At 41.9% G+C, this 25,698-nt stretch overlaps 1 protein-coding gene across 2 annotated transcripts in view; it reads left to right on the top strand.

Moving 5' to 3' along the window:
• The first annotated feature begins 6,358 nt into the window (after window positions 1-6,358).
• The window catches only part of p4ha3 (prolyl 4-hydroxylase, alpha polypeptide III), an 84,799-nt gene continuing 65,459 nt past the window's right edge, over window positions 6,359-25,698 (top strand). For both annotated transcript variants that reach the window (XM_060826821.1, XM_060826820.1), the window contains exons 1-3: window positions 6,359-6,616; window positions 20,903-21,057; window positions 24,646-24,869. In XM_060826821.1, coding sequence (XP_060682804.1) covers window positions 6,432-6,616; window positions 20,903-21,057; window positions 24,646-24,869 — 564 coding nt within the window. In that variant the 5' untranslated portion in view covers window positions 6,359-6,431. The remainder of the gene's footprint in view (window positions 6,617-20,902; window positions 21,058-24,645; window positions 24,870-25,698) is intronic.

Genomic DNA, 25,698 nt, shown 5'->3' with positions numbered 1-25,698 from the left:
GAGTAATAAGGACAAGCATGCTAAATGCCTTCTTAACCAACCTTTTTTCCCCTTGACAAAACTTTAAAAGAGCTATGTACCTGAACTCTGAGGTCTCTCTGTTCAACAACACTACCATTAACTATACAAGTCTTACCCTTGTGCATTTTACCGAAATACAATACATCGCATTTATCAAATTGAATTTCATCTATCATTCCTCTGTACACTGGCTCAATGGATCAAGGTAATCTTAGATAACCTTCTTCACTGTTGAATATACCACCAACCTTGGTGTCATCTGCAAATTTACTAACCATGAGTACTAAATTCTCATCCAAATCATATAAATTTTTATATAAATAAAAAAAACAGTGGATCCAGCATTGATCCCTGGAGAACACTGCTAGTCACAGGCCTCCAGTCTGAAAAAAAGCCCCTCCTCCCCCACCCTCTGTCTTCTGCATTAAGCAAATTTTTTATCCAATTGGTAAGCTCTCCCTGCATCCTCTGTGATCTAACTTTACTAAGCAGTCTACCATGTAGAACCTTGTCAAAGGCTTTATTGAATTCCATGTTGTCAATGTCTACAGCTCTTCATCTACCTTTTTGGTCATATCCATAAAAAACCCAATGATGTTTGAGAGACACGATTTCCCACACACAATGCCATGCTGACTACTCCTAGTCACTCCTTCTGTCTCCAAATGCATGTGTGATGAAGCTGTTCCTTTAACAATGTTACACTGTCCTTGGTTTCTTTCAGACAGGTTGCAAATGACACAGGTTCTACAAAATCTAAGCTTGAATAGATTTTAGGGCCAATTTGTTTAGAGCTAACAGATACTGACTAAGGCAGAAGGCTTTCAAGTTTTAAAACAGCACTTGTATAATGAAAGGGAAGTGGCCAGTTCTCACAGCTCATTAAATCGCTGGTTTTGTTTTAATGCAGCACTGTATGTGTGAGGAAAGGCTGCTGGACCCTTTCTCTCTCTCTCTCTCTCTCTCTCTCTCTCTCTTTGACTTCATTCCTGTAAGATCTTATGTTTCATTTTATCTTTGATGCCAAGGAATGTTTATGGGGATTGTTACAAATATTTTTTGGAACAGCATCATTAAGTTGGGATAGTCTGTTGGGTTTTCAGATAGGATAAGTTATTCGATATTCTGTTTTCTGTTATTTGTGTTTCACTCAATAATCTTGTAAATAAATTCAGTTTTGTTTAAAACTAAGTAGTCTGGCCAGCTGATTCTCTCCTGGTTTAGACAGTAGATTTGGATTGGCTCAGGCATGGAGGGCCGAAGGGCTTGTCCCTGGGCTGTAAAGTTTCTTTGTTCTTTGGAATATCTACTATACACTTGCTTAAATCAAATAGCAAAGTTAGGGTCTGGGCCATCTTCTTGAAATGTTTTGAGGGGTCTGGCCTGGTCCATAACACATGTAAATCCTATCTCTCAGAATTCCCTCCAATAACTGATCCACTACTGATGTTAGACTCAATGGTTTAGAGTTGCCAGGTTTTTCATGCAGCTTTTCTTAAATAAAGGCACAACATTAGCCACCCTCCAATCCTCTGTCCCTCACCCTTGGCTGTTACTGATACAAATATCGCTGCTTGGAGCCCACAATTTCTTCACTAGCCTTTGTTTAACAAATAATAATAATAAACTGCTATAATAGGTATTAAGAAGTTGGGATATCATGTTGCAGCTGTATGCCACTTTTTGAATATTGCATTCAATTCTGGTCTCCTTGCTAAAGGAAAGGTGTTATTAAACTTGAAAGGGTTCAGAAATGCTTTACAAGGATGCTGCCTGAATTGGAAGGTTTGGACAATAAGAAGAGTTGAATAGGCTGGGTTGTTTTCCCTGGAGTGTCGAAGGCTGGGGGTTGACCTTATAGATGTTTATAAAATTATGAGGGGCATGGATATGGTGAATGGGGAGACTCAAAGGACAGCTGCCAATAGTTCCCTATTCAGATTATTTTCCAGATGTTTCCATTATTCCAATGAGTCACCTCATAAAGATACCAGTGGGCAAGATTATAAGGACACAATGAACTTGCATTCATCCCAGTAGACAGAATATGATGGCATAAATTCAACACCATGTGACAACATTGATACACTGTGATATTATAAACTTCAGAACTTTAATAACTGTTCATGGATTGAATGAATCAGCAAAGCTAAACTGTTATGCACAGAGAGAAGCAGCAACAACTCTGGAATAAACTATTAAGGGGCAATAAACTTATACAGGAATTGAAAACAATTAGCTATGCCTGGGAAAAGCAAGAATTGAAACTACACGATCAAAACTATTTGCCATCTGCTTACTAACTGGCTGCTTTATTACTACAGGGGAAAGCTGTGTCTTCAAACAGACAGTCAATGCCAAATATAACATGAAACAAAGAAGCTAATTCTGATAAGAAAGCAAGCTGTAGACTGCAGTAATTTGGATGAAAGGTCTTTAAAAAAGGTCATTAATAATATCCCACAGAGACCTGAAGAATGAAAATCTGTATAAGAATCCAACATTAGAATTTCCCCTTTAGCAGAACTCTGGAGAACAACTTTGCATAAGGATCAAACCCTGGACACATTCGGAGACAAACATTGTTGATGAAGTCATGGTGAAGCTCCATCATCAATCAAGTATTGGTAAGTTGAGTTGTGAGGCTTAACTTGCCTATTTGATGAGTCTTTGGTTGCTACATGCAATAAAATTTAAATCATTGTTTCAGTACTTGAGTGTCTGCGAGATTTCTTCACAAGTAGCTGAATTAAAAGAAACTTGTGGTGTTTTACTCACAACAACACTAATAAAGGTCTTTGCTGAAAATGTGTTGCTGGTTGCTGGTCAATAAAGGTCTTTGATCTAATTGAAGCATTGTTACCCCCTACCATTTGATTACATTCCTCAAGATGGTATTTGTCTGTTGACTAACAATGTTGAGCTGCTTAGACATGGGAGAAAGATCTGAGGTGGAAGCAACAAAGCCCAAGTAAAACTGAAGTCAAGCAAGAAGGAAGAGCAGATCGTGGAGTTAGGAAAAATATCTGGGAGGGGAGAGCAAACATTGCCTTTTGGACTTTGAGTCTCCCCAGTTGGACTGTCCTTAACTATTCTGACTTTCAAAGATTGAAGGAGGGCCAGGAAGGAATTTGCAGTAAGAATTACCCTTTGATGGTTGCTTCTGCCACCCTGGTGAGGAGAGGGAAGAAAGCTGAGGTCAGTATTGTATGTAAAAACCATAAAACTTGTGAATGCTGTAAATCAGAAACAAAAACAGAAATTGCTGGAAAAGCTCAGCAGATTTGGCAACATATATGGAGAGAAATCAGAGTAAATGTTTCAGGTTGGGTGACCCTTCCTCAGAGCTGAGAAAGCGCTGAGTTCTGAGAAAGGGTCACTCAACCCGAAACATTAACTCTGATTTCTCTCCACAGATGCTGGCAGACTTGCAGAGCTTTTCCAGCAATTGCTGTTTTTGTTTCAGTATTGTGTGTGTCTGACTGTGTGGTAGAAGGAGCTTTAAAATGGCAATTTTCCCAGCTCAGGTAAACTACCTTGAATGAAGAGAGCAGAGGTGAAAGGTTGTCACTGTGCAGGACACTTGCTTGGCTGGGTGAAGGTGTGGCTCTCTTTGCATCAACTCACTATAGTCTCCATACAACAGCTTTCAGTCAAACTCCTTTAATTGTTGCTTATATGTCGTACTGTACTTTCTACCACTTAGTGACTAAGAAATATCAGTTCACCATTTAATGCCTGTTTACATGGTGGCTAATTAAAAAGGCAATGGGATCAGACCACAGGGCTGCTGTCTCATTAGAAACAGACAACTGGTGGTGGTTTAATCTAAGGGTCACCATGCCTCAGGCAAGGATTGCGATTGCAGAAGGAGAATTATACATGGTAACATCAGCCAATATCAGACTTGAACTCACACTGTTGGTATCACCCTGTACCTTAAACCAACTATCTCAATTAAACCAACCCCTTAAGTGATCAGTTCAGGTTGTAGCCTCAAGACGTTGTAAAACCATCATACAAAACTATGCACAGATATTATTTGGAAATTCTGATATTTTGAAAACTCAATCTCTCCCGTGCATAAAAGTAGCATCATCAACCCAGGTCCCAGCTGAGCATGGGAACAGAATGGAGAGATCGGCCAATATCTTTTGCATATTAATGTCATACTAATGAACATTGAAAGTCGATGTTTGTAGGACTACAGAGTCCAAAATGACTAATAATAGCCTATTTATTATTGCACACTGTAGCCTGTAAAACAAAGAAATATTGTGCCAAATCACTGAGCATTTCTCCCCTAACAGATTGGTTGAGTTTACTGTTTATATTTTCAGTATGTCAGGAACAAATGTGGATCCTTTACTTGCTGACATTAAGATGCTTATAATACATCCAGAAACAGCCTTCTAATTGGCCAATTCCTTGCTCACTGACCTTGCTCATTGGGTTGGGATCCTGCAGACCCAATTACAGAGAAGGCAACAGGAGAGTCTTGCTGTGTCCATGAGGAGGGTTAGATACCGCTGACATAGGGAGAGGATCACCAGGCTACCTCAACATAGAGGGGATTGGAGGAGAAGATCCCTCAGAAGCACCATTTGGGTCTGCAGCACTGATTGTCACTTGGTCTACTGCAGGTAAGTGACCTTGATTGAGCGGACAACCTGTGCACATGGCATGGAGCCACTCTGCAATGGGGAAAATGCCATGGGTGCTTCAAGAGGGGCCCTATTTGGTGTAAGTTGTCCATCCACTTCCATGCCATGGGCAAACAATCCACGTCCTAATCCACCCTCAGAAAACCACATGCTCATTGAATCACAGAATTTAACATGCACAAGCAGGCCATTTGTCTTCTCCTGCTCCATTAAGAGCTATCCAGCCAGTCTCATTCTCCAGCCTTGTCTCCATAGCCCTCTAAATTCATCACTTTCAAATATATATCCAGCTCCCTTTTGAACCCTCTTATGGAATTCATCTCCATCACTCTCCCACGCATCACATTCCAAATCTTAACAACTCTCTGAGTAAAGAAGTTTCTCCTCATCTGACTCCCAGCTCTCTTGTTGACCATGGCCTTTCCATGCCCAACATTGTCCCTTTCTATCTGTCCCTTGCTTCAACTCCCACAATCACGAATGTCCTTTAGGGAAGGAAACTGCTGTTCTTACCTGGTCTGGGCCGACATGTGACTCCAGGCCCACAGCAATGTGGTTGACTCTTAACTGCCCACTGGGATGGGCAATAAGTGCTGGTTATCCAGGGACACCCTCATCCTGTGAATGGGTGAAAAAAATCAGGGAGTCAGAACAATGTCAACCCATTTTTAATTGCTAGCCACAAAAATTAAAACTATTGTCCTTTAAATAGAACCAGGTGCTTACTGTCAGGTATATCAATATGAGGTTGTTAAGGGTATATTCAGAGTACAGTCATACTGCTATTATAGAAGAGGAGAGATAGATAACGACTGCGCGGGGAATTGTCCTCTATTGAACACGTACCTCTCCCTCACTGAGAGGAATGAGAAGCCTGCAATTCTACCTCGTGCCAGTGAGGGCGCCATCACCACTAGGACTGTAGACGTTCAAAGAAAAGGACATCCAGCAATGAAGTTTATAAGGACAGCATATCTATCCTTACCCCTGTCATTCACAAAAAACAACTCCTTTTCCCACAAAAAAAAATGAACCACAAAAAAGAGATTCTGGAAGTAATTGGTATACAATGTTTATTTGGTAATAAATCCAAATTGCGACTACATGAATCATGTTAAGGGTTGCAGAGGGTGTAAGTCACATCAGGAGTAATCCAAGATGCAAAATCAACACTTTTCATGAAAATAATGATCTCGACAGTCAGTTTGCCTCCACATTTCAATCTCAAGGTAGTAAAGTACAATGTATAATTACGGCAATGAGTTTTTAAAACTCTCAGTTTGGGGCTGGGGGCAATAAAATGCCATGAGGCGAGTTCTCTTTCGGCTCTTGGGAGTGGCGGAATCTGCCCTACCGCAGAAATAGCCAAGTCTGGCCCCGCAGGAGCTTGGTGAATTCCCTATAAAGGCAGCACATCATTCCTCACGGCCCCTTGGCGCTTGTTGAGAAGTCTGAGCCAACAAACCATTCAGACACCAGTGAGATAACACTCCCTCCCCATTCCTCGGCTGATACAGCTGCACTGTCCAGCAGTAACAAGCAAAACAACAAGACCCATTTCATTGGAACGTACAGAATATGGGTTAAGGGGAGCGTCGATTTTGTCTCTGAAATGCTCTGGAAATACAATCCCTACTCTTTTGTAAAACGAGCACTTTCCATCACAGAGAGCACTCGTGCAGACGTTGACTTTCACAGTGAAAAGTAGTCAAGTCTGCCTGAGGAGTGTCCGGAGAGTTTTACAAAATGCTACCGTGGCTGAGTTCCCTGTTACTGTGTCTGGTGAACTGCCCCTCGCTGTCACCCACTCGGGGAGACCTGTACACCTCCCTCCTCAACATCCAGGAAGAAATCGCCGTGGAAAAGGTGCTTCTGCAACATTTACAGACTTACATTGAAAACGAGATCTACAGAATGGACGACCTGAAACGGTAGGGCTGTAAATCGCTCTGAGTTCAATCTATTTGTAAAAGTGCTTTGCATTTTTTGTACCCTGTATTAGAAATAGATTTTTTAAAAATCGCCTGTGCAATTAATCAATTTCGATCAGATTTCATTAATGTTTCCCCCCTACACAGCAACTTCCATCTTTCAATGCTCGTTAAGTTTATGTTTTTCAGTCTAGCAGGCAACCGTCATATATTATATCGAATTTACAGTAGTTCTTCTCTGAAGCTAAAGTTGTATTGAAAATCTCACGGCAACAAGACACTTGCTTATTTTTAAAAAAAAAGTTACACGATGGTGTCCAATTCAAACGATACAATATTCTGCACTCCATTTTACCCCATTCAAAACTAATTCACATGCATGAATTCTTATTTAAAATTGGTGCAGAATCTCGAGCAGCAGTTAAATGATTTAAATGATGTTTTGTTTTGATTATTGTTTATCCATGAGATTTACAAAACAGAACATAGATGCTGCAACTGTATCCACATTTTAGGGTTTAGAACTGACATTGTCTTGGCCAATTCCCCACACTAAATATATGTGATATAGTTGATACTCAGGATGATTTGTGTCTGTTCTAGCCAGGATGTTGTTCATTCTGAACCTTCTCTTTTCAGTTAATTCAGCTTGATGTATTTTCCTTTCTCATCCAGAGTTAAAACTTGGTTAAAACATACATGAGCATTTCAAGCTCAATCCCCAAATAGTTTTAATTTAAAATACTTTTGTTTAACTTCTGGTCTGATTCCAATTATTCTTCAAATTCCTTAGAGGGCTTTGTGGCATGAAAGTAGGTTGTTTATAACGGTAACACTTTTTATTGTCAATAACTACTTCAAGTTCAGTTTACTTATGAATAATAAAATCTATCATACATTTATGCAGCACTTTTCATGACCTCAGAATGTTTTGGTGCCTGTTATAGACAATTAAACTCTGTGGCAGTGCTAATTTACACCTCACAGCAAGCTCTCACAAGCAGCCATTTAGATAATCTGTTTTAATAATTTTGATAGGTGGATAAATTCTAACTAGGACATTAACATTGAGAATGCACAAGACACCAGAATGAATTAATCAATGAACATTAACCCAGCTCTTGTTCAAACAGTGCCATACAATCCTTTACTTTCACATGAGGGGGAGGCTGGGTGAATGAAGGGGTCGAAAAGTGCAGCGCTGGAAAAGCACAGCAGATCAGGCAGCACCCAAGGAGCAGGAGAGTCGATTGTTAGAACATAATCTCTTCATCAGGAATGTGGAGGGGGCCCAAGAGTACTGGGAGATAAATGGCAGGGGTTGGGGTTGGGGCTGGGGGGGTGGGAAGTGAGAACTGCAGATGCTGGTGATCAGAGTCAAAAAGTGTGGTGCTGGAAAAGCACAGCAGGTCAGGCAGCATCCAAGGAGAAGGCGAATTGATGTTTTGAGCATAAGCTCTTCATCAGGAATGTGGAGGGAGCCCAAGGGTGCTGAGCGATAAATGGGAGGGAGTGGAGCTGGGGGCAAGCAGCTGGGAATGCAATAGGTAGATGAAGGTGGGGGGTGATGGTGATGGGTAGGAGTGGAGGGTGGAGTAGATAGGTGGGAAGGAAGATGGACAGGTAGGACAGTTCAAGAGGGCAGTGCCAAGTTGGAGAGTTGGATCTGGAGTAAGGTGGGGGGGAAGGAAGATGAGGAAACTGTTGAAATCCACATTGATCCCGTACAGTTGGTGGTTCAAAGGCGGAAGATGAGACATTCCTCCTCCAGGCTTGGGTGGCTACACGTTGGTGGTGGCGGAGACCCAGGACTCGCATGTTCTTGGCAGAAAGGAAGGGGGAGTTGAAGTGTTCAGCCACAGGGCGGTGGAGTTATTTAATTCGTGTGTCCCAGAGATGTTCTCTGAAATGTCGATTCACCTGTTTCTTCATCTCCCCTCGTCTTCACCTTATCCCAGATCCAACCCTCCAACTCGGCACCATCCTCTTGGTGGGTGGGAAAGTGATGGATGGATGCAGGTGAGAGGCAATTGTGAAGGGAGCCTTGGTTTAATGCCTCATTCAAAAGACAGCACGTTTAACAGTACAGGCCCTTGTCAGCACTACCCTAGGTTGGTAGCCTGGAGTTTGAGCTTAGGTCACTGGAGCAAGACTTGAAAGCATAACCTTCTGACTTGTAAAAAGATGGACCAACTAATAATTGGTGCTTATTGGATATGAAATCTGCATGTCTGCTCTGATTTATTTGCTGAATGAATGCAGACTTTGAATACTCCAAGTTGTAAATTATACCAAATCCAATAAATTATGTGTCATTTTAAGACATTGAGTAGCATTAAAAACATCTTGAGTGAGATTGGGTAGAGGGATTATCCTTCTAATAGTGACAGCTGCAGCACATGCTGACATTGACCAATAAAGATATGGCTCATTTTGCAGGGATCAACTGCACAGTTGCTGGATTGGTTTGCCTTATGCCCAAGGCTTCCTACAAATAAAAAGAAAGGAAATAATGCTATTTTATTCCATGTGTTTCCTCCAGGGGTTTGTATAATTAATTACAAATCTGCTCTGTTGATTAAAATGCACAAAAGTGGGAAGAGTAACTAAAGGTTTAGGATACATGGCAAGGCAATTGTCATAAAGACATTTACATACACTAACTTTCTTCTAAGAATCTGACTAGTTTCTGTGATTACTGTATAGTCCTTGTCACCTTTCTCTCCAACACCTGTATTGGTATGCTGAATGGCATATTCTCCACCAGTCTGACAATTTGGTCCACTTTATGCCTGGAAAAAAGACATGGCATCAGCAAATTTCTACACCCAGTCAATGTGCATTTACTGTTAAATCTTTCATGTTACCTGAAGCAGTGAAAACTATTACTAAACAGACTATATATTACCTTCTACAGATCCACTCTCTTCAATATGACAGGTTTTCAGACAATGGACAACTGAGATTACAGTTAAAACCAGATAATTCATGCCATATCCCAGAGGTGCACCAAAGAAAGTAGGATTACCTTGAATGTGCTGAGCCATAATATCAATATCCAAAATCTTACAATGTTTGTGTCCATGAAATATGTAACCAATAATGAAACCTTGAATTATGGAAAGCATTCTTCACCTTAGATATCAGACTACATACTTGATTTAAAGTCATGTATGATTTGAAACTGCCTTTGACTTAACACTGAAAATACTGACCTTTGATCAGAAATGCTAATATGCATCAATTTAACAATATCCTAGATGATAAAGAATTTCTTCTGTCAGAGCATTGTGAATTTGTGGAATTCTTTATCACAAAGAGAGTTGAGGCTGGCTGATTGGGTGTCTTCAAGGCTAAGGTAGACAGATTTTTAATTCGTGAGGGACTGAAGGGTAATGGGGAAAAGGTAGGAAAAAGGTGTTGAGGATGATTAGATCAGCCATTATGTCATTGAATGGTCGAACAGATTTGATGGACTGAGCAGCCTACTTATGCCTATGTCTATGTCTATGATTTTATGGTCTATTGATACTCCTTATGACAGTTAGGAAAACAGATATAAGGGACAGATTGTTGCCAAGCATTTTGTGTGGATTTGAAAAGGGTCTTATTCACATCACCTGCATTAATGAATGAGGCCGTTGTTTTCCTCACTACATACTTTAAATCCATGTCAGAATATTCCTGCTAAAGAGCTGAGGACTTCCTTTATTTTGGATCAGAGATGGACAAATAGTGCTAATGCTTATTTATCTTGTACATATAGTCATAGAGGTGTACAGCATGGAAACAGACTCTTTGGTTCAACTTGTCCTTTTGTCCTTAGTGTATTTATAAAATCCCTTTGGATTTTCCTTAACCCTACTTGCTAAAGCTATCTCATATCCCACTTTTGCCCATCTCTGTGGGTGAATATGAACTTCCTAATGGATCAATCTTAGCTGTTCCCAAACATCACCTGATGTAACAAACAACAGAAACAGCATGTGGTAGACTGGTCTAAACAATTCCACAACCGACAAATCAAATCTAAGCCCTGCAGTCCTGCTGCATCCAGTCGTGAATGGTGGGGAATAACTAGACAATTAAATAACAAACCAGTGAGGAGGGTTCCACATGTCTCACCATCCTCAAAGGACATCAGCAATAGATAAAGCTGCAGGATTTGTAACAATTTTCAGCCAAATGTGCAGAGTGCACAATCCATCGCGGCCTTCTTCTGTGATGCTCAGTATCAGATGACAGTCTTCAGCCAATTTAATTGACTGCCCATGGTATGAAGAAACAGCTGAAGACATTGGATACTCCAAAGGTTATTGATCCTGACAGCATTCCAGCAATGGGAATGAAGACTTGTGCTCCAGAATTTGTCGCTCCCCTCGTCTAGCTTTGCCAGGACAGTTATGACACTAGCATCTGCCCAACAGTGTGGAAAATTTCTAAAGTACGTCCTGTATACAAAAAGCAAGACACATCCAACCTGACCAATTACTGGCCCATCTGTCCACACTGAATCCTCAGTAGAATGATGGAAGTATAATCAACGTTGCTATCAAACTCCACTTTTCCATCCCCCATCACGAAGGACTCAAAGCCCTCCGCTTCTTCCTTTCCTGCCGCACCAACCAGTACCCTTCCACTGACACCCTCCTTCGACTGACTGAACTGGTCCTCACCCTGAACAACTTCTCTTTCCAATCCTCCCACTTCCTCCAAACTAAAGGAGTTGCCATGGGCACCCGCATGGGTCCCAGCTATGCCTGTCTCTTCGTAGGAAATGTGGAACAGTCCATCTTCCGCAACAACACTGGCACCACCCCCCACCTTTTCCTCCGCTACATCGATGACTGTATCAGCCTGCCTCGTGCTCCCATGAGGAGGTTGAACAGTTCATCAACTTTACCAACACCTTCCATCCCGACCTCAAATTCACCTGGACTGTCTCAGACTCCTCCCTCCCCTTCCTAGATCTTTCCATTTCTATCTCGGGCGACCGAATCAACACAGACATCTACTATAAACCGACTGACTCCCACAGCTACCTGGACTACACCTCCTCCCACCCTGCCCCCTGTAAAAATGCCATCCCATATTCCCAATTCCTTCGTCTCCACCGAATCTGCTCCCAGGAGGACCAGTTCCAATACCGTTCAGCCCAGATGGCCTCCTTCTTCAAAGACCGCAGATTCCCCCCAGATGTGATCGACGATGCCCTCCACCGCATCTCCTCCACTTCCCGCTCCTCCGCCCTTCAGCCCCGGCCCCCCAACCGCCACCAGGACAGAACCCCACTGGTTCTCACCTACCACCCCACCAACCTCCATATACAGCGTATCATCCGCCGTCATTTCCGCCGCCTCCAAACGGACCCCACCACCAGGGATATATTTCCCTCCCCTCTCCTATCAGCGTTCCGCAAAGACCACTCCCTTCGTGGCTCCCTCGTCAGGTCCACACCCCCCACCAACCCAACCTCCACTCCCGGCACCTTCCCCTGCAACCGCAGGAAATGCAAAACTTGAGCCCACACCTCTTCCCTTACATCTCTCCAAGGCCCCAAGGGATCCTTCCATATCCGCCACAAATTCACCTGCACCTCCACACACATCATCTATTGCATCCGCTGCACCCGATGTGGCCTCCTCTATATTGTGGAGACGGGCCGCCTACTTGCGGAACGCTTCAGGGAACACCTCTGGGACGCCCGGACCAACCAACCCAACCACCCCATGGCTCAACACTTTAACTCTCCCTCCCACTGCATGCAGGTCCTTGGACTCCTCCATCGCCAGAACATAACAACACGACGGTTGGAGGAAGAGCGCCTCATCTTCCGCCTGGGAACCCTCCAACCACAAGGGATGAACTCCGATTTCTCCAGTTTCCTCATTCCCCCCCCCCCCACCTTGTCTCAGTCGATTCCCTCGAACTCAGCACCGCCCTCCTAACCTGCAATTTTCTTCCTGACCTCTCCGCCCCCACCCCACTCCAGCCTATCATCTCACCTTGACCTCCTTCCACCTATCACATCTCCATCGCCCCTCCCCCAAGTCCCTCCTCCCTACCTTTTATCTTAGCCTGCTGGACACACTTTCCTCATTCCTGATGAAGGGCTTTTGCCCGAAACGTCGAATTTCCTGTTCCTTGGATGCTGCCTGACCTGCTGCGCTTTAACCAGCAACACATTTTCAGATCAAACTCCACTTGCTCAGTTATAACCTGGTCATGGATATCCATTTTGAGTTTCACCAGGGCTCAGATGCTGACCTCATTATAAGCTTGATCAAAACATGGACAAAAGAGGTGTAATGGGAGTCCCTGCCCTTGACATCAAGATAGAACTTGACTGGGTGTGGCATCATGGAGATCTAGCAAAACTGTAATCAGGGTGAATCTTAGGGAATGCAATCTGCTAGTTAGTCATAGCTATCAGAAAGGAAGATGCTTATGGTTGTTGGAAATCAGTTATCTCAGCTCCAGTGTAGGAATTCCTTAGGGAGCTGTCCTCGACCAACAATCTTCAGTTGTTTCATCAATCGCCTTCTTGTCATCATAAGATCAGAAGTGAAGGTGTTCACCGATGACTGCACAACGTTTAGCATCATTCTTGATTCCTCAGATTCTGAAGTAACCTGTGTCCAAATGTTGCAAACCTGACCATGTCCAAGCTAGGGCTGATAAGCCATAAGCAAGATTCACACTACACAAATGCCAAGCGAAGACCATGTCATACAGCAGGAATCTAATCATCTGCCATTCAACGGCAACGGCATTAATGTCACTGAATCCCTCACTGTCACTTTCCTGGGAGTTGTCATTGACTATAAACTGAACTGCACCAGGCATACAAACATAGTGCCTACAAGAATAGGTTAGAGGCTAGGAATTCTGTAGTGAATAACTCACCTCCCCAAACTATGACCACCATCTACAAGGCATAAGTCAGGCTTGTGATAGAATATTCTCCACTTGTCTGGACAAGTGCAGCTCTAATAACATTTAGAAGCTCAATACCATCCAGGACAAAGCAGTCCAATTGATCCCATCAACCACAGCTGACATTCATTTCCTCCATCAGCAATGCACAGTGGCAGCACAATATATACCATCTACAAGATTCACTGCAGCAACTCACCAAGGCTCCTTTGATATCACCGACCAAACTCACATTTAGAAGGACAGCAGCAGCCACCACTACCTGCACGTTCAGCTTCGAGTCACACACCATCCTGACTTGGAACTATATCACCGTGCCTTCACAGTCACAACCAAAATCCAAGAACTCCCTTGCTAACAGCACTAGATGTCCCTAACACCTCAAGGGCTACAGCAGTTCAAGTAGGCAGATATCATGAAGTATTCAGCAACAGGCAATAAATGCTGGCCTCATCCGTGATGCCCACTCCCTCATAAAACAAATTAAGAAAAATATCTCTGTGAAACATCTCAACATATTCATTCTGTTAGACACTGTATGAATTGTCATCTATTAATTGGATTCATTATAGTTTTGTGTTGGACATTCCAATATATTTGTGCAGAAACTGTTACAATACAATTCAATAGTATTTTCATGGATATTTCTTGGGTCGTCTGTGTTGTTCACCAAAGCTCAATCATTGCTCCTCTACCATTCACCATTCATCATTTGCATGTTATTCATTAACAACACAGTCCACAACCATGGGTAATCTTCTATTTATATGGACCGCTTGTCTGAGTTCAAGGAATGCATCAGGTGAAATTTCCTTCAGCTTAAAATTGACAAAAACTAAGCCACTGTTTTCATTTCCACAAACACCTAATTGAATTTCATGAACCTCCAGATCACTCTCTGATTAAAATGTTGGAGTTGCTCATGGGTGAAGAGATTTGTTATTTGAGGCAGAAGCCTCCACAGTCAGAATCATGTTTGTGGCAACCAGATAAGATAGTGATGTGCCTCATAATAATTTTAGGATGAACGAGAAAACTTGCTGTTTCATAAAGTGTAGAAGGGAAGGCTTGACCTCACCATAATCAAAGTCTTTTTAAGTCATTGCCGTTACATATTATACATGTAGATAGATTGAAACTTTAAGTGCCACCAACTAACTAACATCCTTTAGACAAAGATGGCACAGTGACCAGCAGCGTTGCCTCACAGGATAGGAGACCTGGATTTGATTCTACCCTCAAGTGACAGTCTGTGTGAAGTCTGCACATTCTCCCTGTGTCTATGTAAATTCCTCCGGGTGCTCCAATTTCCTCACACAGTCTAAAGATGTGCAGGTCAGGTAGATTGGCCATGCTAAATTGCCCATAGTACCCAGGGATGTGCAGACTAGGTAGATTAGTCATTGGAAAATGCAGGGTTAAAAGGATGGGGTAGGGGGAGTGGGTCTGGCTTGGATGTTCTTTGGAAGGTTGGTGTGGTCTCAATAGGCCACCTGGCTTGCTTCCACACTGGAGGGATTCTATGATTTACGTTGCTGAACACAGGACTAAGACTCCTCTTTAAAATTCCTTACCAACAGTTACATTCTGAAATAAGCTTTAACCATTCTTCCTGGTCTGATGTTGTGTTCATTCCTGACCTACTCTCTAACACCTCTCCCACTACTGCTGAAATCCCAACTCATGTCTTAATTATCTTGAGGATTCAATTTTTAAACACTCTTCTCTTCGGTATTGTGTTCCGAGAAGTGAATCGAACCAATCACTCGCATCCTTGTCAAGCTCCATGAGATTACTGTGTCCTTCATGAATAACCTGCCCTCATCTGCAAGTCTTGACACATTGCTCAATATTTCCCAGCCGAGAATCCTTGCCTGCACTTGGGATGTTCTGTCTCTGGATTGCTGCACCACCAACTACTTTAACTCTAATAGACACGTTAATCGTAAAACAACGTAATCGGATTTTGTCAGTAACATGCTGTCCTTGATGTCTAACCAGAACTGTGCAATATTTCAGTTTTCTCTCTTTTTTTTTCCCCTTGCAATTATGATTAGTATTCAAAGTGCCAGTGATATGCATGCAAAACAGTTGTGATTTAGTTGTGGGGGATGTTCTTTTGTTTGAGAAACTTGCAATGACTGATAATGCTGAATCTACAGGAAGAGTCATTGTCCACAGATGCTGTCAGACGTGCTAAGCTTTTTCCAGCAATTTCTGTTTTAATGTTGAATCCAAGGGTTCAAACCTATTCTACCAATACTTGCCTGCCCAACTTTATTACTGTTAACATCAGACATGGGAGTATAAAGGTGGGATGGATGCTTTTGAAAATTAAATTCCACTTGTAAATGTTTCACATGACGCTGATTTCACTTTATCCATGTGTCAATTATCATTATTTGTTGCGACAAGCTTCGTCAGGCAGCAAATTGTACTGGCATGCCATATTTTGCACATTTCCTTTATTCTGAAAGAAGGTGGAATGGTTTGTTCATATTTAATTGAGTGTTCCTGTTAGTGCTGAAAATGTGTTGCTGGTTAAAGCACAGCAGGTTAGGCAGCATCCAAGGAACAGGAAATTCGACGTTTCGGGCCAGAGCCCTTCATCAGTGTTATACTGGCCATTCTGTGGGAGCAGGCTGAGTATGCAGACTTGGCTAGCCCTCCCTCCCCTGCATTGTAAAGGACATTGTCTGATAGTGATAGCAGTTGGGAGGGTGATTAAAATGTTGTAGGTGAACTCAAAGCCCTTTGAGCAGCACAGTGGCTCAGTGATTATCACTGCTACCTCACAGCGCCAGGGACCCAGGTTCGATTCCAGCCTTGGTTGACTGACTGTGTGGAGTTTGCACGATCTCCTCGTGTCTGCGTGGGTTTCCTCTGGATGCTCCAGTTTACTCCCACAGTCTAAAAATGTGCAAGTTAGATGAATTGGTCATGATAAATTACTCATAGTGTTCAGGGATGTGTAGGCTAGGTGCATTAGTCAGAGGAAATGTAGAGTAATAGGGTAGGGGAATGGGTCTGGGTGGGATTCTCTTCAGATGTCCAGTGTGGACTTGTTGGGCCAAATAGCCTGTTTCCATACTTTAGGGATTCTATGATTCGATGACATTGCCAGCCAGCACTCTGAGAGGGTTACACATTTGGAGACACCACTGACAACTGGCTGTCCCCAACACCCTCTCACCATACCTATGTTCCTGTTAATTATTAATGATACTGCACAGACTCTCCAAGGTCTGTGCATGGAAATGGTTTCTGGAACCAGAAGTCAGTGCATTCACATACTGATTGCCATGGAGAGACCCTCTGAACGATTGTGCAGGTTAGAACAGACATTGCTGTTCTCAACTCACTTCACCCTCTGTCCTCCTGTGGATCTCTCTTCCATTCCTCTACATTCCCTGATTTTACCCTCAAACCGGCAAGATCCCTCTCCCAAACTTCACTACTCTAACCCAACTTTACAAACCCCATCAGCAGCAGCTCACTGTGTGTGCTTCTGACCTTCCCTGATTCCTGAAGAAGGGCTTATGCCCGAAACATCGATTCTCCTGTTCCTTGGATGCTGCCTGACCTGCTGTGCTTTTCCAGCAACACATTTTCAGCTCGGATCTCCAGCATCTGCAGTCCTCACTTTCTCCTTCCCTGAGAATAGCCATTCTCCTTCTCCTTTCCCTAGTGCTGTTGAGTTAAGTGAGTAAAACATCTGGCTTTCCACACAACCTAAGAAAACATCTTTAAGCCACTGTGAAACGGGTGCAACAAGATTCTTATGTGTCGCTGACTTTACCTTGAAGGCCAAATACAATTTTAAGGTTTTGCACTAATGGGTATCCTTGGTGTGCGGTTCGTGCATGAGAACCTGTCACAAGTTGGTATAGTGTTGGACACAGTGAGAAATTTATCTCTACATCTCCAGTCACTGTCAAGAAATCCAAAACCCACACCTTGTCCTGTTAAGATGTTCCCATACCTCCCAGACTTTTGATCTTCAATAATCTAGCCACCGTATCTCTACAGTTTGGACTTTCATTTCAATACCATGTAAGCCTGCTCTCTTCTTCGTTGCCACCAAAACATTCCATTCAACAATGTCTTCAGTTTTACCTTGCCTGGTAATATTCCTAATTATCCTACAGTGTGTTCATCTCTCTGCAGTGTAAAAGGATCATAAGACCATAAGATCTAGAAGCAGAGGGAGCCTATTCAGCCGATTGAGTCCGTGCCTTTGACCTGATGATCCTTAACTCCACTTTCCTGCGCTATCCCCATAGCCCTTGATTTGCTTACTGATTGAAAATCTAGCTCAGCCTTGAACATATTTAAGCACTCAGCCTCAGCAGCCCTCTGTCGCAAAGAGTCCACAGTTGCACCAAGCTCTGAGAGAAAAACAATTCTCTTGATCTCTGTTTTAAATGGGTGGCCACTTATTGACATTATTCCTTCTGGTCCTAAGCCCTCCCACAAGGGGAAACAATCACTCCACATCTCTAGAAGTTTTTATGTTCCAGTAGGATCACCTCTCATCTTTCTAAACTACAATGAGTAAAAGCCCAACCTATTCAACCTCTTCTCACCAGCTTCTATATGTGAAATCAACTTAGTGAAGCTTCTCTGGATAGACTCCAGTACTTTTTCAGTTTCTTACATAAGAGGGTCAAAACAGTTTGTAGTATTCTAGGTGTGGTCTGGCTAGTGCCTCGTTTTTGCAAGACCTCCCTATTCTTATATTCCATTCCCTTTGAAATAAAGGTTCACATTCTATTTGCCTTCCCCCACGACCTAACCCTAACCTTAACCCTATCGCTGAACTTGGAGGCAAGCATTTTGTGACTTACACACAAGGCTCTTCAGATCTTCTGCAGTTTTTCTCCATTTAAATGGTGTGTGTGTGTGTGTGTGTATAATGCAATGGGGTCACCTGTAGTCTGATATGAACCCAAGGTCCCAGTTGAGGCCATCCCCATGGATACGGGACTGGGCGATCAGCCTCAGTTCAGCCACATTTCGTTGTTGCCTGTCCTGAAGTCTGCCTTGGAGTACGGTCACCCGAAGGTCCAAGGTTGAATGTCCTGGACTGCTGAAGTGTTCTCTGACTGGGAGGAAATCCTCCTGTCTGTTGATTGTTGTGTGGTGTCCATTCATCCATTGCCATAGCCTCTGCTTGGTTTCTTCAATGTACCATGCCTCCGGGCATTCTTGCCTGCAGCGTATAAGATAGACAACGTTGGCTGAGCTGCATGAGTACCTGCCACGTACATGGTGGAAGGTGTCCCCATGTGTATTGGTGGAATCCGTGTCGACATTCTGACATGTCTTGCAGCTTCTACCGTGTCAAGGTCGTATGGTATTGTCCTGAAAGCTGGGCAGTTTGCTGCAAACAATGATCTGTTTGAGGTTTGGTGGATTAAAGGTGAGAAGTGGAGGTGTAAGGAAGGTCTTGGCGAGGTGCAGGCTGCGAAGAACATGGCATAGCTTTTTGGCTCCTGGGAAGTACTGGACAATGAAGGGTACCATGTCGGTTGCAGCACGTGTCTGTCTCCTGAGGAGGTCATTACAGTTTCTCACTGTGGCACGTCGGGACTGGCAGTCAATGAGTTGACATCCTTGAGTACTTCCAGGTGCTCGTCACATTCTCCCTTATCTCAACAGATCCTGTGTATGCATAGGGCTTCTCCATAGGGGATGTTTGTTTTAACATGTTTGGGTGGAAGCTGGAGAAGTGTAGCATTGTGAAGTTATTCATGGGTTTGTTGTAGAGTGAGGTGCTGAGGCGCCCATCTTTGATGGAGATGCATGAGTCCAAGAATGAGACATAGTAGTGAGTAGCCCATGGTGAGTTTGATTGTGGGATGAAACTCGTTAATATCACTGTGTAGTTGTTTCAGTGACTCCTTGCCATGGGTCCAGAGGAAGAAAATGTCATCAGTGTACCTGGTGTATAGTGTTGGTTGGAGGTACTGCCTAAAGAAGAAGTCTTGTTCGAACCTGTGCATGAAAATGTTGCCATATTGGGGTGCAAATTTTGTCGCCATGACTGTTCGATGTGTCTGGATGAAGAACAGGTTGTCAAAGGTGAAAATGTTGTGGAACGAGTTTCATCTCACCATCATCTGGGACATTCGACCTTGGACCTTCGGACAGTAGCAATGAAAAGTGGCCGAACACAACACACACACACACTTCCTACAGACCCATACACTCAGAGTCCCTCTCTCATACGCTCATACATACACTCCCACACTTTACACTCACATTCACACACATTTACATACTCTCTCACAGACACTCATAATACCCCCCACCTGCCCCCTCCACGCACACACATACACACACATATAAGTTTGTGAGGTGAATTTATACTTGCGGAATTACATTTTATTTTGCTCAAAAATTGCATGAATCCATGTAAGATTCTGTAAATCTGTTTTTAGACTAGAATCAGTCTGACCATTGTGAGGTCAGATAGCCTCACACAGGGTAGTTCACATCTTAAATGTATTATCTGGGCTGACATGACACCAATTGAGAATTCACTTGAGAATGTAACTTTTAAAAAAGTTCTGTGATTTACATATGAAAGAACTGAAACCAACATGTTCACTCTAAAAGATGAGAGATTTAGTGAGCAATCCAGGTCTTTTTCAATATTTCATTTCAGTTACATCACACTGTAAACTTTTGCTATAAATTCTGTGTCTTACACTCCAAATTGGAGCATCCAGGGTGAATATGCAGGCGGGAAGAACATGCAAACTCCACACAGACAGCACCTAAGGTTGGAATCAAACCATGGTCCCTGGTACTAAGAGGCAGCACTGTTAACCACTGAGCCACCATGCTGTTTATATTGTGTATTTCTAAATGCTCTGTTATTACATCCTTCATAATGGGCTCTATATTTTCCCTAATAACAGACATTAAGCTAATGGCCTATAGATTTTTAGTTTCCTATCCTTATTGACTAAGCATGTTATCATGGCAATTTTCCAATCCTTTGGGAATTTTTCTGAATCTGAACATTTTCAGAAGATTACTGGCAATATATTCATTATATCGATAGCTACTTTCTTTACAAATCCTAGGATGCAACTCATCAGATTGAGGGGACTTATCAACCTTTAACCCAATCAGCTTCCTTGGCGTCAAAACATTTCTACTTGAGTATTGTGGAACTCCAAGTAATTGTTTTTGTAATATGTTGCATTGTGCCTTGATCCATCTCTCCGGCCATTACTTTTTCTCAGATTGTTGTAGAAATGCTGCCTGACTGTATCAACTAAAGAGGTTCATTCCCTTGTTTCTCCTGTTATATGCTTCTCAATTATTTTTGAATTACAGATTTTATGAGAAAGTAAAGGCACTACATAGCAATGTTTATCAGGAACCTGGGAAAGCAATATCAAATCCTTTGTTTGCCTATACTCTTATAAAGAGGCTGCAGAGTGACTGGCAAAATATTGTATATAGCAATGAAGCTATTGAGAATATCCAAGGTAAATGATTAAGTTTAAATATTAATACTTTTTTGTCACATCAGTAAGATGATCATAACTGTATAACTATAACAGCATAACGTAGAGGTGCCATTGTTGGACTGGCAGGGGTAGACAGAGTTAAAAATCACACAACACCAGGTAATACTACTCCACCTGATGAAGGAGCAGTACTTCAAAAGCTAATGCTTCCAAATAAACCTGGTGTTATGTGATTTTAACTCTGTAATAGCATCGTAATTCATTGCTTTAGTTTCCGGCTGTTCTTATTGAAAGTTGTATTGCATTCCACCCAATCATCAGCACATTGCTGTGTCTTTGGGTTTTACTTTGAAGCTCTTTGGTTTTCATGCTCTATGAAATGGCATAAGACCATAAGACCATAAGACATAGGAGTGGAAGTAAGGCCATTTGGCCCATCGGGTCCACTCCGCCATTCAATCATGGCTGATGGGCATTTCAACTCCACTTACCCGCATTCTCCCCGTAGCCCTTAATTCCTTGAGACATTAAAAATCTATCAATCTCTGCCTTGAAGACATTTAGCATCCCGGCCTCCACTGCACTCTGCGGCAATGAATTCCACAGGCCCACCACCCTCTGGCTGAAGAAATGTCTCCGCATTTCTGTTCTGAATTGACCCCCTCTAATTTTAAGGCTGTGTCCACGGGTCCTAGTCTCCTTGCCTAATGGAAACAATTTCCTAGCGTCCACCCTTTCCAAGCCATGTGTTATCTTGTAAGTTCCTATTAGATCTCCCCTTAATCTTCTAAACTCCAATGAATACATTCCCAGGATCCTTAGCCGTTCCTCATATGTTAAACCAACCATTCTAGGGATCATTCGTGTGAATCTCCACTGGACACGTTCCAGTGCCAGTATGTCCTTCCTGAGGTGTGGGGACACAGTACTCCAAATGGGGCTTTTTAAAGTCTCAGTAGCACAACGGTGCTTTTATATTCCAAACCTCTTAAGATAAATGACAACATTGCATTCGCTTTCTTAATCATGGATTCAACCTGCATGTTTACCTTTAGAGAATCCTCAATTAGCACTCCCAGATCCCTTTGTACCAAATCAGATCCCATGGCATCTCCCATGGTTACAGATGTCGACCTAGATTTCGATATAATCTTACCACAAATCAAGCCGTAAAAATGAAAAGTCATTATTGGCTGATCAGGGTTGTTTTTAAAGATCACTGTTTGAATGTATGGAGATAATAGACTAGGGTGTTACAATAAGCCAATTCAATTCATTCCATAAATTTAGTTTTGTATTATGGATGGTCTGGATAAAGCAATATTTGTTGTCCATTGTTAATTTTCTGGAGAGCACTAAGAGTCATCGCTTATTGAACAGTCCATGTAGGGAAGATTCCCTAAAGAATGTTTTACAAAAATCGTGCAGTTTTTCACTTTGATTCTAGCTTTAATCTATCTTTGATAGGATTTGAACTCATTTCTGAGCTGCTAGCACTAGTATTAATATCATTAGACTACCATACCAAATCACCATTCCCAGCAGCAAATTATGTCTTATATTTGTGGATGAAGAACACACTGCTGTGTTGCGGGGTATCATGTTGCCAGAATCTTGATTATTGAATAATTAATTTGAGATCTGTATATAACTATAGAATAGTGTAGAACATAAGAATTGTGTATTACCCTTGGATTTCTGTGCTCGCTAATGCTAGACAACTCTACATAAAATCTCACTGATCCTTTACAGTAACCATGTATCTGTTGCAAATATTTATCTGCTCTTCAGTAAATAGATTCAATGTTACCTGTCTCAACTGTTGATTGTGATAAATAATCCGAAATTTATTTTCTCTATCTCTTGTTGCTGACTTTATATTGAAGACCTCTTGTCACTGGTTCTCCCGCAAGAGGGAGTGGCCTTTTCCTCCTCACAAGGTGGCAATTACCATTAAAATTTTTAGAGTTTAAAGAATCTTTAAATTACTTTAGAATTTAAAGAAACTCCTCCTTAGACCTCAGCGCCCTGGTTAAAAATATTCCAATAACTGAAGACTTTCCTGATAATTCTAGTTTCACATCTCAGGTATCTGAATTGAAAACAATTTTTTTCTTGAGCGATAATTCAAAATACTAAATCTTCAACAACTGCATATTGCACATTTTCAGCAAGTGTGTAGTTGCACTTATTTAGATATGCCCATGGTAATCTATAATCCTACTGTACGTAGGATAAATGGAAAGGAGTCTGGAATAGATCTGCATTCCTGAAAGACAGCAACACTCATGGAAAACTTGTCAATGTGTTTGAATGATAATGGTGTAACTCCCGATGCACTGAAGTCATTCACATCATCAAACAGGAAAGCAGGAGAAAACATTTTTAAAACAGATAAAATAAATTCTTGAAGGGAAAAAAAAATCTGAACTACAGATTTCAACTCTTGTGCAATAATGCATACATACACAAATGTACATACATATGTACAGTTTGATTTTAAATGCTCAAATAGAATTCAATTCACGCAGTCTTAGACTCAGGTCCATTAAGTCTGTAACCATCACATCTCAAATTGTGACTGATAGACAGTTTCATCTGATAACTTTTCTATATCAGTTTTCTTTTGCTAATTACATTGTACCAAAGAAGTGGATTAATGGCAATAATACAATCTCAAGTCCTCAACAATGAGCTGACAAAATACAGTGCACTCTATTGTGGTAAAACAGCTTGTCAACCACACAAGTGATTATCCTGTATAAAGTTGCTGAGCGTCACCAATTGACACTTTGATTGAGCGCAATGAATTTATGAACTCAGGTTGCAATTGCAATGTTTAATTTTGATACAGCAACCTATAGTGAAAGCAAGGCACTGAAGTCTTGGAGGTGTTATTTAATGTGTTCTAGACTCCTCCAGAGATTCAGTGAAGGCAATGCTCAAATCTGCACACAGTAGAAAGTTCAGACTCTGGTTTGTTAGCAACCTCAGCAGTGCTGGGAGAGCTACTCTTTATTCCTTGCTTTCCTGAGCTCGGTGAGATAGTGCATATGTGGGGTCACCAGAGAGGGGTGGGCTGGACTGTGATGCCCTTTAAGTTTGTAAAGATTAATAGTATTCACTCTGTAGTTTCACACATGTGGAATAACAGTTTTGGGAAAACATTGGCAATGCTTGTAGAATTATGCTCCAGCATTAGTCAATTCTTCTAAAGCAAAGTGAAATTCATGTGAAGAAAGGTTAAGTATAAATTTGCAGGGAGAAAATGGCCCAAAAATCCCATTAATACAACAGCTAAATTATCAGGTTAAAAAAAATTTACATTGTTTAATTAATATTCTGTAAAAGATTGCTTCTTTGATAATGTTATGTTGGTAGGTGCCCATCACATGAAAAATGTTTCATTTATTTCTTTAAATACTTGTGGTTGAGCTAAGCCTGCCTGAAAATTTACTTCCACGCATTCTACTGGCTTTAAGTTTACACTGTGATAAATATTGCATATTTTCACCAGCTGCAGAGTGTGACGAGTGTAAAATGTAAATCCTGTAGACAAAGATCTCCAATAAGGTAAACTGACACTGCTTCCAACACTGCATTTAGCACTAAAGGATGGTTATGAGAAAGTCGAGGCAAAACTCCCAAAAGCTGAGGACCTAGAGGGAGCTGCCAAAGGTTTGATGAGGCTGCAGGATGTGTACGGCCTAAGCACAAAGGGATTAGTCAAAGGGGAGTTTCTACAGGTGGCTGGAGACGAGATTTCCATTATCTACAGGCCAACCCTGTCCAGTAACCTTTCAGCAGATGACTGCTTTCAAATTGGAAAGGTATGTAAACATAGGTGATGAGAAATTTTGTTTAAATTCTAAGTTTTCTTTTAAAAAAGAGAGTATGGTTCTATTGAGTGAATCTATAAATTGTCTTTTGGAATAAGATTCTCTGACAGTCGTATATTGTTTTTGTGATAGTTTAAAAAAAACAAAGAACTGCAGATGCTGGAAATTAGAAACAACAACAGAAATTGTTGGGAAAACTCAACAGGTCTGGCAGCATCTGTGGAGAGAAATCCAAGTTAACGTTTGGGTTCAGTGACCCTTCTTCAGAACCAGTTGCAAAGAAGAGTCACTGCACCTGAAACATTAACTCTGTTTCATCCTCCACAGATGCTGCCAGACCTGCTGAGTTTTTCCAGCAATTTCTGGTTTTGAACAAGCTTGGTTTCCCTGTTTACTTAATCCGCATGCATGCATTAACTAACCAAACCAAGATCAGTGTGCATTGTTTACACATTTTCTTCAGGTGTTTAAAGTGTGATAGTTCTACAATTGCTAATGATGTTTAAACAAAGACTGGTCTTGTAATGCATACGATTGCTCAGGGGCCTCCTGCAAATAAGGAACATAGAAAATAACGGAAGGACCAGGCCATCAGCTCACCCAGCTTGCTACCTGAGTCAATATGATCACTGCTCGTTATCTTAACTCACACTCACCCCTTACACAAAAACATAGCTACAGCATTATCACGCAAATTTCCTTTTGGCAAGTTGGTGGTCACCAATTCTCACACTGCATACCCTAAACATTCAGAGGATGACTGCATTTTACTGTCCACAAAACTGTCACCGATTGCACCAAAGCTTGAGCTGCTGCAACC

Source organism: Hemiscyllium ocellatum, chromosome 6 (assembly GCF_020745735.1).
Source record: "Hemiscyllium ocellatum isolate sHemOce1 chromosome 6, sHemOce1.pat.X.cur, whole genome shotgun sequence".
Classification (NCBI taxonomy): Eukaryota; Metazoa; Chordata; class Chondrichthyes; order Orectolobiformes; family Hemiscylliidae; genus Hemiscyllium; species Hemiscyllium ocellatum.
Note: the sequence above shows the minus strand (reverse complement) of the source record. Positions and strands in the feature narration are given on the sequence as shown.